Source organism: Euprymna scolopes, chromosome 24, assembly GCF_053919585.1.
Source record: "Euprymna scolopes isolate OS-2025 chromosome 24, ASM5391958v1, whole genome shotgun sequence".
Taxonomy (NCBI): Eukaryota; Metazoa; Mollusca; class Cephalopoda; order Sepiida; family Sepiolidae; genus Euprymna; species Euprymna scolopes.
The window spans coordinates 67,410,637-67,423,961 of NC_136505.1; the positions used below are offsets into that span (position 1 = coordinate 67,410,637).

The 13,325-nt window shown below is 31.6% G+C and overlaps 1 protein-coding gene across 1 annotated transcript in view; it reads left to right on the forward strand.

Annotated features, from left to right (window-relative positions):
- The window catches only part of LOC145246762 (sucrase-isomaltase, intestinal-like), a 1,547,717-nt gene that overhangs the window by 812,538 nt on the left and 721,854 nt on the right, over positions 1-13,325 (forward strand). The window contains exon 18 of the mRNA XM_080108534.1: positions 1,088-1,172. Within this exon, the coding sequence (XP_079964660.1) occupies positions 1,088-1,172 (85 nt within the window). The remainder of the gene's footprint in view (positions 1-1,087; positions 1,173-13,325) is intronic.

The following is a 13,325-nucleotide window of genomic DNA, read 5'->3' on the forward strand; positions in this document are numbered from 1 at the left end:
TTTTATCCGAATGTTACTCTTAACGAGATGGTTTGTTAAGCTGAGCCCCGATAGAGGCACGGTGGTAGTGGCTGATATATCCGAAGCATTTGGCAATGCCTTGCATGATGGTTTTATCATTTTTTCGCTGTTACTGGAAGAATACTTAAAATTCCTCGGCCGATAGAAAAATCCGTGTACTTCGATAGCCGTACATTTAAATCTGCCCCAGTGGTCGACAATCAGAAAAATTTAAACTTATCTCGAAGTGTCTATCACAATGGAACCAAAAGCAAAAAATAAAAAATAAAAATAAAAAATAAATAAAATAATGAAAAAAAAAAGTTAAAAGCATTTAACCCCCACACTCACCACATCTCTTAAGTATCAGAACACCCCAATCGTGCTAGCTACTAGTCAGTTTTCGAGATGACCTCGGAAGAAAGAGTCGGTGCCTTCATAGCTTAGTTAAAAACTTTATCCATAACTGTTGAAATGAATCCTGTCTTAATTTTGCCAATTTTTGCGTAATCTTATTCCTGATTTTAATAAAAAAACATCGCTGATATAAGTGTGTCTGAGATGGATACATTTGTTGATTATATTACACACGTTTTTCCACATATGAGAAAAGCGAACAGACAATGTCAGGGATTAATCTGAATCCTTAGAAAATGACATCCAATCTATAGTAGAATTGGAACAAAAGAGATAGTAACGTTTAATGTTACTAAAAGAAGTGTCTTTCCTCTGTCAATAATAAGAAACCTTTGCGAGAAAGCGCTTATATCTGTAATGGAACTCTAGATAAGACTACATTATTCTCCGTCCAATATTCACCAGATATATGAATGTGAACAAATACATAGAATTAATTACCAATGCTACCACAAGATCCGGCGCTAGAAAATACATTAATCAAAAGGTATTCTCTCTCTCTCTGTCTGTCTGTCTGTCTCTCTCCCTCTCTCTCTCTCTCTCTCTCTCTCTCTCTATATATATATATATATATATATATATATATATATATATGGAGAGAGATGTTTGTGAAATGTGGATAATCTGGAAGATTCATAAAAATATAACTCATTTCAAACTTTATTTATAGATTCCCAACCGACAATACAACTTGGACCATTGACAAGCAGTTTATGTGGGGAAGTGCTTTGTTGATTTCGCCGGCACTCGAACAGGTCAGTCAGAATGTTTCAATTCTTTATAAACTTCTCGTGTATAAAACTTGGAGTAATTAAAAATGTGTCTCTACATATAATCAAAAGACATAATTTATGAAACAATAAAATAATCGATAGAAATCATCATGGCAACAACTGTAATTTTATAAAACAAAATAAGATATATGAGTTATTAAGACAAAGGAATACTGAGAATGCACTAATAGTCGAAATCCGAACAGTTATCATACGAAAGGTATTAATGGTTATCTCCCCTGGATAATACACATGTCAAATAGCAATGCGTTTCCATAACATGGTGTTATGAGTAGGGCTATGACAACAGTATATTTTTTTCAATGATTTTGACTCTTGAGTACATATCTGACATGGTTAAACACAGTTAATCAACCGAGAACCACATCACTTTATATAAAAGCATACATCAACAGATACACACTCGAGAGTCAAAACAATGAAAATAATATGCTGTTGTCATAGCCCTAGTTATGAGCATAATGAAAAAGTAAATAGTACTGACTTTCATTTGACCCCAAACAACGTCGAGCCTTCCTGTATGTATTTAATACATATTTAGAAAATATGATTCAATAAGTATTTTTAAAACAAACACACAAATAGGCCCAATACTCTAAGTATTGGACAATATCTTATGAGCTTCAAAACCCAAATCTTTTGATGATATACTAACCTCAAGAAACAATAGTCTGTATAACAACCTCCATAACTAAAACTTTTGACAAGATAATCTCACAAATTAGACAGAAACACGAACAAAACATATAACGAAAATGATGCAGAAAAAAGCTGCGAGAAATATTCCATGACCTTTCATAGTAAACAAATTGGAAGAATTGACACATCGACAAATATTTTTTGAAAGAACTATTCCAGGAATATCTAATTAAGAAATTCTTTGTGGGCTGACTCAAAGCAGAATTGCCTCTCTAGGATTAAGAGTGGACTGTAATCACTACCAAGGATAAAGGAACAACAAGTCAGATTTTCCAACAGTAAAAAAAAAAAAGAAACAACAAGTCAGATTTTGAGTATTAATCACCTGACATATAGTGGCATTCGTCTGCTGAGAAATCGCTATTATATAATGCAACACAATTCTAAACCCAAGAGTATTTTCTATAACTGTTTAACTCAGTACTGGAAGAGGTATATCCATTATTCCATACAAATATTTTTAAATCGGAAAATAAGTCGAAGTATTTTTTGTTAGTTATGGCGGAATGTTTTTCTTTATTTTATTGTAGGCTATTGACACTCATTATTAACTTTCAATGTGATTTTTATCCGTTTTCCTCCTTTTGACGGGCTGTAATTTGACATGGCGAACAGTAGTTATTATGGCCATTGATCTATTTTCATAGACTAAGGAAAATATTTTTACTGGATCCCTCCGATAATATCGGTTGATTTTTTAATTGGAAATGAAAAATGGGTACAGATAATAAAGCTAAAATAAAACAAAGGATTGAAACGTATTTCCAACTTAAGCCGGAATGTTCCGGTAATACAAACATACACAGAGACTGAAGAAAGCCCAGTATAGGAAACTAATTATAGGTAGCTTTGCATTGATTTAAATATATTGTCTAATTTTTAACTGTAACACATGCACACATATATAGTCTGTCTATTATACAAACATTATTAGTTACATATGTTCATAAATGCTTTAGTATAATCCAGATTACAAGAAACAACTTCATCAGACCCCCCAAAAAGGGGGGCGATATTGAAACCCTCAACATCGCCCCTATTTTCGGTCTTACCAAGTGGTTTCTTTGAATTGTGATTCCACTGAAACATGTATACACATATGTAACCAATAATGTTTGTATAATGAACATACTATATACCAGGGCTATCCTCCATTGAGCACTATTTATTAATCATGCGGGTTTTATTGGATTTACATCTGAGTAACCAATCTATGCAACCATTATATATATATATATATATATATATATATATATATATATATATAAAACAACAAGAACATGCAATGAAGTCACAAAACTATATATTGGTAGATATAGAATGGATCATTTATTGAATAATGGAATACAAGAAAAATTTGGGGGATAGAAAGGACTCTTTATGCCAGGGAATTTCGAAGCCTAATGCTTCTCATCACAAGAGTAGAGAAGGTGCTAGGTAGCATGGGGAAGATGCGGCGACTAGCATAGGGTTCATTAGAGACGAAAAAGATTAAGAGCAATTATAGAAAGTTGGGGGAAGCTTTATTGAATTCTAAATAAATAAGGAGAAGCTTGTTATATATAGTATAATATATAAGATTGTAAATAGTCTTTAACATCGTGTTGAGATTAAGGGATATATGTATTAGGGTTAAATTGGGGGTGTATTGTTGCTGCGTGGTAATTTATCTAAACGGTTTGTGGGTGTCTATTTTCTATGGAGTGGTATTTTCGAATGGTGCAACCTAAACGGCAGATGGCGGCTATAAAATCGCTTATTTGGGGGGAGTTATGCAAGGTTGTAAAACTGAAAGGTAATATGCGGCAATATTTTTAAGTTTCTCTGTTATGATATAGGGAGTATGATTATAAGGGGCGGTCGGGGGATAGAATGGCAATGACTATGAGTCCGTTTAACTTTATGCAAAAGGTTAAGGATACATATAGATAGCAAGGAGGAAGAGTAAGGAGACTATTACTACTTATAAGAGTGGTAAAAATATACCAATAATAGTAGGGTAATTAAAATAGTGAGAAAGATAGTAACAATGATAATTATAATAATAGCAGTAATAATAAAGGTGAAGATAAATAAAAAGTAAAATTGAAGATAAAATAAAGCTAAAGCTAAAGATAAAATTAAAGATAAACATTAAAAATAAATATTAAAAATAAACATTAAAATAATATTACCTATAGCTGTGAGAAAAGCAAAATCAATGTTAATGTTAATAACAGTGAAAATGAAGATAATGGTATATATAACAGAACATTGGAAAAAATAATTACAGTTATTGTAACTCACTCCTGGTTTATAATATCATTCGTGATCGCTTTTGATGTTTTTACTTATAACTCATTTATTGTGTACTCATGAGATAAATTATGCCAACTTTTCTAAATAGAAAAAACTACATTATTTTGTTGCTAATCTCTCTGAAGAACTGACCCGTTTTATGTGCAAAATATAAAATACGTTTAAAATCAGTATTGAATAATTTTATTGAATTTATAGAGTAGAAAAGAAATCACAATCATATGTTGTAAGACCATATCAGTTTATTACAAGGGATTCTTACTAATTTACTTATTTTATCATCAAATGGTTGATTTTATCCTCTAATGAAGACTGTTGTGGCCATTTCTCTCTTTGTGAAAATAATATTGAACGAGTTTAAATTTATCAAGCAGTTCCAGGCAGAATATAAATGCGTATTATTAAACGTTATGTGTGTCAATAATATACATTTTTGTCATTGTAATTTTCTTTTAAACATTTGACTTCAAATATCTCCTGAATGTAGTCGATGTTCTTTTGAGAATTTCAATATTTTTCTCGAGATTGAAACGTGTCTCATGTTCTATTTGTTTTCACAGAAGACATTATTAAAGTATTCTTTCTCACTATACTTGTTTTTTATTCCTACATTCCAAGGATCAATCACACACATCTGTCGTTTAGACAACATTCATTGCACGTTTCCCCCCCTTCTCATATAAATCTTCATCTTTCCCAATCTTTCTCATATAAATCTTCATCATTCTCAATCTGAATGCCCTGTTTTATCTCACTCCTTATTTAATCATTCCCCCATTTAATATACTTCTATTCCTTTAATAATCGTTTCTTCTTTTAATCTCCCTTCATTTTTCCTTAACCTTTTTTTCTCTCTTGCTTTCTTTTCTATCTTTAAGTCTTTAATTACCCACTTTATCTTTTATCTTTTTAGAGAGGTTAAAGGTAACATCTAGAAAATTTACTGTTTTTAAGTTGGAAGTTTAGATGTAACCTTTCATCTTTCTAATAATACCTACGAACCGTACACCAAAATAATAATACCTCCTATAAATGTCCAACCATCCTAAACACGTTGTTAAACATATCCCTAAATCAATAGAAAAAAAGCTTAGCACAAACTCACAATCCCAGCATTTTTAACCTACACAAACCCTCCTTTGAAAATGTTTTAAAGGAATCTGGATATCCCAACACTAATATCACATACTTAGACCCTAATAAACCCAATAATACAAATAGGAATAACAGATCCAACAAAGTCTTCTGGTTTAAACCTCCCTATAATAATATGATAAAAACTAAATTAAGTAAAAAATTAGTTATGCTTCTCAACCATCACTTCCCCTTCTAGAAATATCCTGCATAAAATTTTTAATAAGAACACTATTAAGATTAGGTACAGTTGAACAAAGAATCTAGAAAATAAAAGAAAAAACAGAACAATAAAATACTAAATAACAACAACTATAATAACAATAGGCAAAATAATTGTAACTGCCTTAACAAAGCCAAATGCCCGGTTCAACAAAATTGCCTCTCAACTAATGTGGTTTACAAGACCCACAAAACAAAAAATTCTACATTGGCCTCTCAAGCACTACGTTCAAAGACAGATTTAGAGTGCACAAGTGCTCCCTAAATAACCCCAATCACCCCAATAGTACTTCACTAACTAACCACTATCTACTACTTACCCGTAACAATCTCACGCCAATTATTAGCTGGGAAATTCTGAACAGACCTAGTACCTGTAAATCACTAAACCTCCCATGTTACTTATGCTTAACTGAAAAAATTACTGATTACTAATTTTAGAGATAGAGACAAACTTTTAAATAAAAAACCGAAACCTCACTTAATTGCAAACATTATAAATCCCGCATTTAAGTAACTTCTCACCCTTCTAACAATACCTATAACCCACCCCTTAAATATAATACTATACCATTTGCATACCAATAGCGTAATTGCCCAATTATAGGAAACGCACAACTCATTTGATCCTTAATTACACACCCCTACTTACAACCGGAACTGTATATACCTCCATTCATTCTAAAAGAACCCCATCACAGAACCCCATCTATTTATCCCCACCACTTTTTAACTGTATCTTTTTTTGCCTAACTCACTCCTGTATCTTTCTTTGCCTAAGTCTCTCCTCATTTCATTACTTAAAACCTAAATCCCAACCCTTATCACATCTTAACCCTCCTCATAACTTTTAGTAATATGTTTATCCTTATAATCTGCCAATCACTCAGAGTTTTCGCCTTATTGGCTTTCTTATTGGATAATTTGTCTTGTAAGGTTTTGACTTCTAATGTTTTAGTTACGTCTTTATCACAATTGGCATCCTCTGACATGCTATTCTGTCTATTATTTTCTTGTTAACAACTAATTATTTACAATCTATTTAACTAATTATTTAATTTACCATCTACATATATTATGTTTTTTCATTTACCTCTCACTAATTCTCTCTTTAATTTTTTTTCACCATAAGCTTATATATATATATATATATATATATATATATATATATATATATATATATTTGTGTATGTATATATACTCAGGCATGTGCTCTACCCCCATTGATGTGTGTGCGTATGTGTGCATGTGTATGCGTGTGTGTGTGTTATTTACTTATCATAAACATTGCCTTAATTATTCTTATTAATTTATTATTTGATTAACTTACTGATATTATTACCTATTTTTATATTATCAAAATAAACCTGTCACCTATACTTCCTTAATTTATTCTCCTATTTTCCCTTGTCTCTTTCTTTCAACTACAGCGTCCGACAATTAAAACAATTAATAAATAAAAACAAAAAAATATTATTCAATCCCCTCCCCGCCAACCACTCTCACTATCACTTTAAACCCCGTATGCAACCTGTTTTTCCTCCTTCCACCACACACGCCGGCCAATACTGAATTTGCAACCTGTTGCCATGATGATCTGTTAAATTAACTGTAAACTGCTACTTAAACTTAACCCGTTATAAACTATAACAGCGTCTATAAACATAAACACATAATTAATATTTAATAATAACCCCACTCTCATTATATACACTCCTACTACTTTAAATTCCAACGTCCTCTCCCTTCCACTCCCCCTTCTAGTCTTACTCCCATTCATCTGCTAAGATTTTTTTCCATTCTTATTTGGTATTATAACTCAGTCCATTTATGAATTTTGACGAAGCTGGTCGGATATTTCCTCATCTTTTGAGAATAACTTCCTAGCGGAAACAGTATGTAAATTCATTCTGGACTCACAGCAATGAATTTCATATATATATATATATATATATATATATATATATATATATATATATATATATATATATATACCTTTTGTTTTCCGTCTCTCTCTCATTCTCTTTCCTCGCTCTTTTGCATATCACATCTTTTTTATTTTATCTTTTTTGTTCTTCTTTATCCCACTATCTATCTCTCCGTATCTTATTTTTCTAGAGGTTTTCTTATTATTATTCCATGAATTACAATTTTAATGTATTGTTTCATTTCGATCTTTTCATTTATCCAGTTCGATTTACCAACTTTTCTGTAGACTTTATATAAACGCGGTTCTTTTTTACCTTCGTTTTTCTCCCACGCCACTCCATTTTTTTGCAATTTAATTGGAAACTAAAAAAGAATTAAACCAAATTCTCAATGCAATAATACTTATTTTGTATAGTTACACCTGAATCCTCGACTTTTCTATTATTTTCGATATACCTTTTCTGGAAACTCCTAATATCTCACGTGATGCAAAAGATTTTAGTTGAACGGAATCATTGCATCGACCAATTAAAATCTTGTGGAGTCTACCATCGCACCTGCTTTATTTTTCTAATGTTTCGGATGCGCCAGAAGTTACACAGATATCATGCACGTTTTACTTCTTAAAATCATATCATGATTTGTTGCAATTCTATCTAGGTAGCCTATCGATAAACGATGACGTACTTGTTCGGTTAGAGAACAAAGTATGGTATATTCCACATTTATAAAGATGATCACTATTTAAAAATTACAACCTTTAAGATGAAAAGCAGATTCAATAAGAAAGAACTTTCTCCTTCCACGGCTTTCTATTTTTCATCACATAAGCACAGTCACTGAACAAATCAATTAAAAACACTGTTAGTTGTATAAGAGAACTTTGTTTTCAGTTGAACTGTATAGAAAGAGAGATATCCTAAATATAAGTAAACATGAATAACCTAACGCAGAGGCATGTATATGTGTGCGTATATGTTTATCTGGATTTCCTATGAAGACATGTTAATGTCAAACATTTGATTGATCAATACAGGCTCCTTATAATGTTTATGTAATATTATTAATAACGATACTCATGTATTTGTTCTTTTGAAAAATATATTGGTTTTTTTTTTGGTATCAATACGCTTAAACACACACACATACACACACACACACACACACACATATATATATATATATATATATATATATATATTAGGTTTTGAAAATATATATAGCAATAAGCTATGTAAATATATATGGCAACTACCAAGCTCTACCTACGTATTGATTACCACTGAAGTAAATACTAAAACTTGACGCATAACATTATATTTTCGTACATCAATTTATGTGATTAAATGAAGTAGTGATATATATATATATATATATATATATATATATATATATATAAGAAAGGTATTTCATGCTAGGCATGAACATTGTTAAGCAAAAAGTTTTTACTATAGGCTTTAAAAATAAAGGTACAAGATTCAATTTGAAATTTATTTGTCTTCAAAGTGCACTTTTATAAATTTTACAAAGTAAGGTATAAAAATAAAAATTTAAATTTAAATAAAAAAATTACCTTGGAAATCCAAGGTAATTTTATGTAATGAACATTCTGTTGCACATTTAAAAAAATAATTAAAAATTTTATATCTCTATCATTAATTGCTAGATGAAAGATAATGTTTTTAAAGTGAACCAAAATGTACATTACATAAAATAAATCCAAGGTATTTTTTTTTATTTATGCATGCCAAATCCACCGGAGTTGAAATTGTATCAGCTGGACAAAAAAGTTATGGGATGTTTGCTTGAGCAAGGACGGTTGTTCTCCAGATGTGGTCTTGCCGGGGGATTCCTAGGATTCTTCTAAGGTTGTACAGTTCTAGTGGAGGAAGTAGTGGGTCCATCATTCAGTGCAGCATAGCAGCCTACTGAGTACAATAGCTTAGTACACCTTCATTTTAGTATTAATGATCAGCATTTTATTTTCAGACGCTTATTGTTAAGAGCCATATTTAATTAACACAACAGTTATTATGGATACAATTATATAAAAAAACATAGTACCATATTTATATGATGATCAGAACACGACGCATGAGTTTCTAAGGTTCTTCCATTTTCTCAAGAAGCATCAGAACACAATTTTCACTATCAAGTCGAAACTTGAGATGTACGTCCTGTAATGTACGTGTATCTGTCGGACCTACTGTTGAAATACCATGTCCGTTTATCTGTCAAGCCTGCGATTAAAATATATTCGTCTAGCTGTAAAGTCAGCAATTGAAATATGCATGCTGGTCTTTCGAGCCTGCGATTGAATATGTCTGTGGTTGAAATATTATCGTTATTTGTCTGTCGAATGTACGGCTGAAATATTATACTCTTGTTCTATGAAGCATGCGTTTTAAAATAGAATGTCTGTTGGTATGCCAACCATATAGTTGAAACATCATCCCATTTGTTCTGTTTAGTTTTCGGGTTAAATATCATGTCCGTTAGTTTGTCGGGTTTGCGGTTTAAGTGCTATATTTCTGTGCATTCAAACTTGCAATTTAAATATCATGTTTCAATGCCTGTCAAATCTCCAGTACAAATTCTATATGTGTTTGTCAGCCTGCAGTGGAAGTATCCTGTTTGTTAGCCGTTTTAAATATCATGTATGTTTCAGTTAAAATATTATGTTCGTTGATTTCTCAAACTTATCATGAAACTATCATTTCTGTAAGTCTGTCAATCTAACGACTGAAATATGATGCTTCCTCGAAATACAAATCTTCAGTTAAAATGTATTCGTTGATTTATTTCAAGCCTGCAGTTGAAATATTACGTTCGTTTAACTTTCAAAATTTCCGTATATATATATATATATATATATATATATATATATATATATATATATATAATGTATCTTAGTTTCAAATGTTATTTTCGATGATAACTGAAGCCTGAATTAAAATATATTGTTGGTCTATAACATTGTCGATTGGAATATCGTGCTCGCGCGTCTATCAAGCTTAACAAGCGCCGTTTCTTTTATCTCATATGTAGGTTCGAAGTAATTGTTCGTTTTTATTTTCACTCTTACACATCAATCTTCCTGGATTACCGTACTTATGTTTACAGTTTAACAATAAAATGGAAGTCTTAGTGACAAATTTTAAGAATATTCAAGTAACTTTATAATATACAGTAACCGTCGGTTAAGCAATTTTGGTACAGTGCTTACATTGATCCATCACGCTCCAGTATAAACATTTCCATCATGAAACGCGTATATTGAATAGACATATCTTAAGAATGTGCGTCCTTGTTTTTCCATTTAAGGACTTTTATTTTATTTCCCATTCACTTTTCCCTATATCTGTCCCCGTGTTGTTTTATTCCTTCTTCCGTGACTAAAAATCGTTTTCTTTCTCCCTTGGAGACATTTAAACGCGGCAAATGTTTTGCGATATGCTTGATAAATTTCTTTAGACTTTCTGGAGCCAGTGTCTAACATCGTCCAGAAAAAAAAAGCAAGGCCCACGTCCGGATCGGTTAGATCGATTCGAATGAAATAGTTCTGAAATAGAAACATCCGTTTTTCCTTCCTTATTCTTTTTACGTCCTTAACTTGTAATTTGGGTTTTTCTTATTTTTAATCTTATAGATTCTTTCTTTCTTTCTTTCTTCTTACCTTCGCTTCTAAACAGTTTCCCTTATTTGTTGCATCCTTCTGAGTTTGTTGATTTATGTATAAGTATTTATCTACGCACAGATGAAGCATTCACTGCAGTTCCGTAATACAATGGATGCCCCCTGTAAGCCTGGCAAGGCGGTGCATTCATAATAGTGTACGTGTTGTGACTCCTCAACTTCACATCTGTTTGATATTGCTTGAACCAAGTTTAAAAGAAAAGTACGAGGCGATCGGCAAAAAATTCATGGTAAAAAAAATAAATAAATAAAAGACAGGTTTAAATTGGTTATCTTTCTTCAAAACTAGTTACGCAACCATGACTTCTGTATCTAATGTTTAATCTATGTAGGAAATATATACTTAGATTAATACATTTCTATATTGTTATTATTAAAATTGGCGCAGTAACCTCGACACAACTTGAACCCGTAAAGCTGAGTCTATAGCCGCCTCTATTATCACTACACCATGCATATGCATATATATATATATATATATATATATATATATATATATATATATATATATATAAACGTCGCAGCTCAGAAGAGCCATGAAGCCAACAAACCGGATATCCAAGACTCGGGTTTCGCCCTCGTTTGGGCTCATCAATAAAACATATCCAAATCCGGGAATCGAAACTCGAACCTCTTGCATGCTAGGCAACCACCCTGCCAACTGAGCAAACGCCCCGCACACAAACATGTTTATTAGACCATGCAAACCGCAGCGAAATCAACTGCAGTTCATGGCTCTTATTAGCTGCGACATTGTTTGGCTGTGAAAAGATTTATATAATTTCTCACGTTCTGAAATTATAATATATATATATGTATTGTTATATTAAGGCAGCATTTTTCATTCAATCAAATATTATTAAATGCAACGGAGATACTTTCCTTTATAATTCTTTATTGTTTTTTTTTTTCGATTTTCCGTATACTCCTTTTTATATCAAAATCGAAAATATTAATGAAAGTTCAATAATTGTCACCATCACGAGCGCTTTCGATTCGTTCATGAATCATCTTTATGTGTTGAGGAAGTAAAAGTGAGAAAGAGCAAAAATGGAAATTAAAAAGTGAAAAGTAAAATATACATTAAACCGCGTTAGTTGATGGTAGGTTAAAATATATAAAGTCGATGAGAAGTCGATTAAAAATAAGAGTAGTAAAATCAGCAAGTTCGTGGGCATTATTGGCATAGTCCATCCATTACGTGCAACGCAAGACATTTTAAAACATTGCTGCTTTTCTCGAATGCAATATTATTTATAGTGACTTTCTGAGTTCTAATGTATGACGCTTCAAGATTTAAAAATTTTCAAAGATCATTTTAACATTGTATACTTTTTGTGTTGTCGACGACGATTTTCCTAAGATTAGAGGGGGGCAGTCATGTTCTTTTATAAAATGTTGATATACAGCGCTAGTATTGTTTAAATGCATGGTGATTTGCCGGGCCAACGTTGACGTTATATGCCCACTGTATGTATAATTCTTCTATTTATTTTCGGAGTTACATTCTCCTAGAGAGCCTTTGAATTTATACACAATCTTGGTTTATTCTACCGTTTTTATAGCCGGTGATGTGTTGTTCTAACCACGAGGTTTTGTGTTCTAAACTTCCTGTAGTAAACAATGAATTTAAATTTAGAGTTTCTATCAATAAGCGTCAAATATCTATTAACGATGTTTTTAATTGCATTTTCTTCGATTCTGAAATTAGTAATCATTTGATTTTGATAAAATATATTAACGGTGCTGGCTAATATTATTAGGGTTTTCAAGGGCTTGTGGCATTTGTTTTATTTGTTAATCAACAATGTAATTCAGAAAGCGATTGTTAATGAGTACTAGTTTAATGTTTCTTATTTCAATGAGTGCTGCCTTTTTTTTGGATGGTATAATTTTGGAGAGATTTATAGATTTTTAATTATGGCATTTTGTACTTTTGTGGGCCCTCACTCTTAAAGTTCAGGAGGCTGGAATTCCTGATCGTTGTTTTTTTATATACAGAGTTGTCGAAAGTATAATTTAATATATTAACAAGGACGTCAAGAAATGATATTTTTTTATTATTCAACTATACTGTGAACTTAAGAATTGAGTTTCCGGTAGTTGGTGTATGCGTTTATTATTTCCGCTAAAATA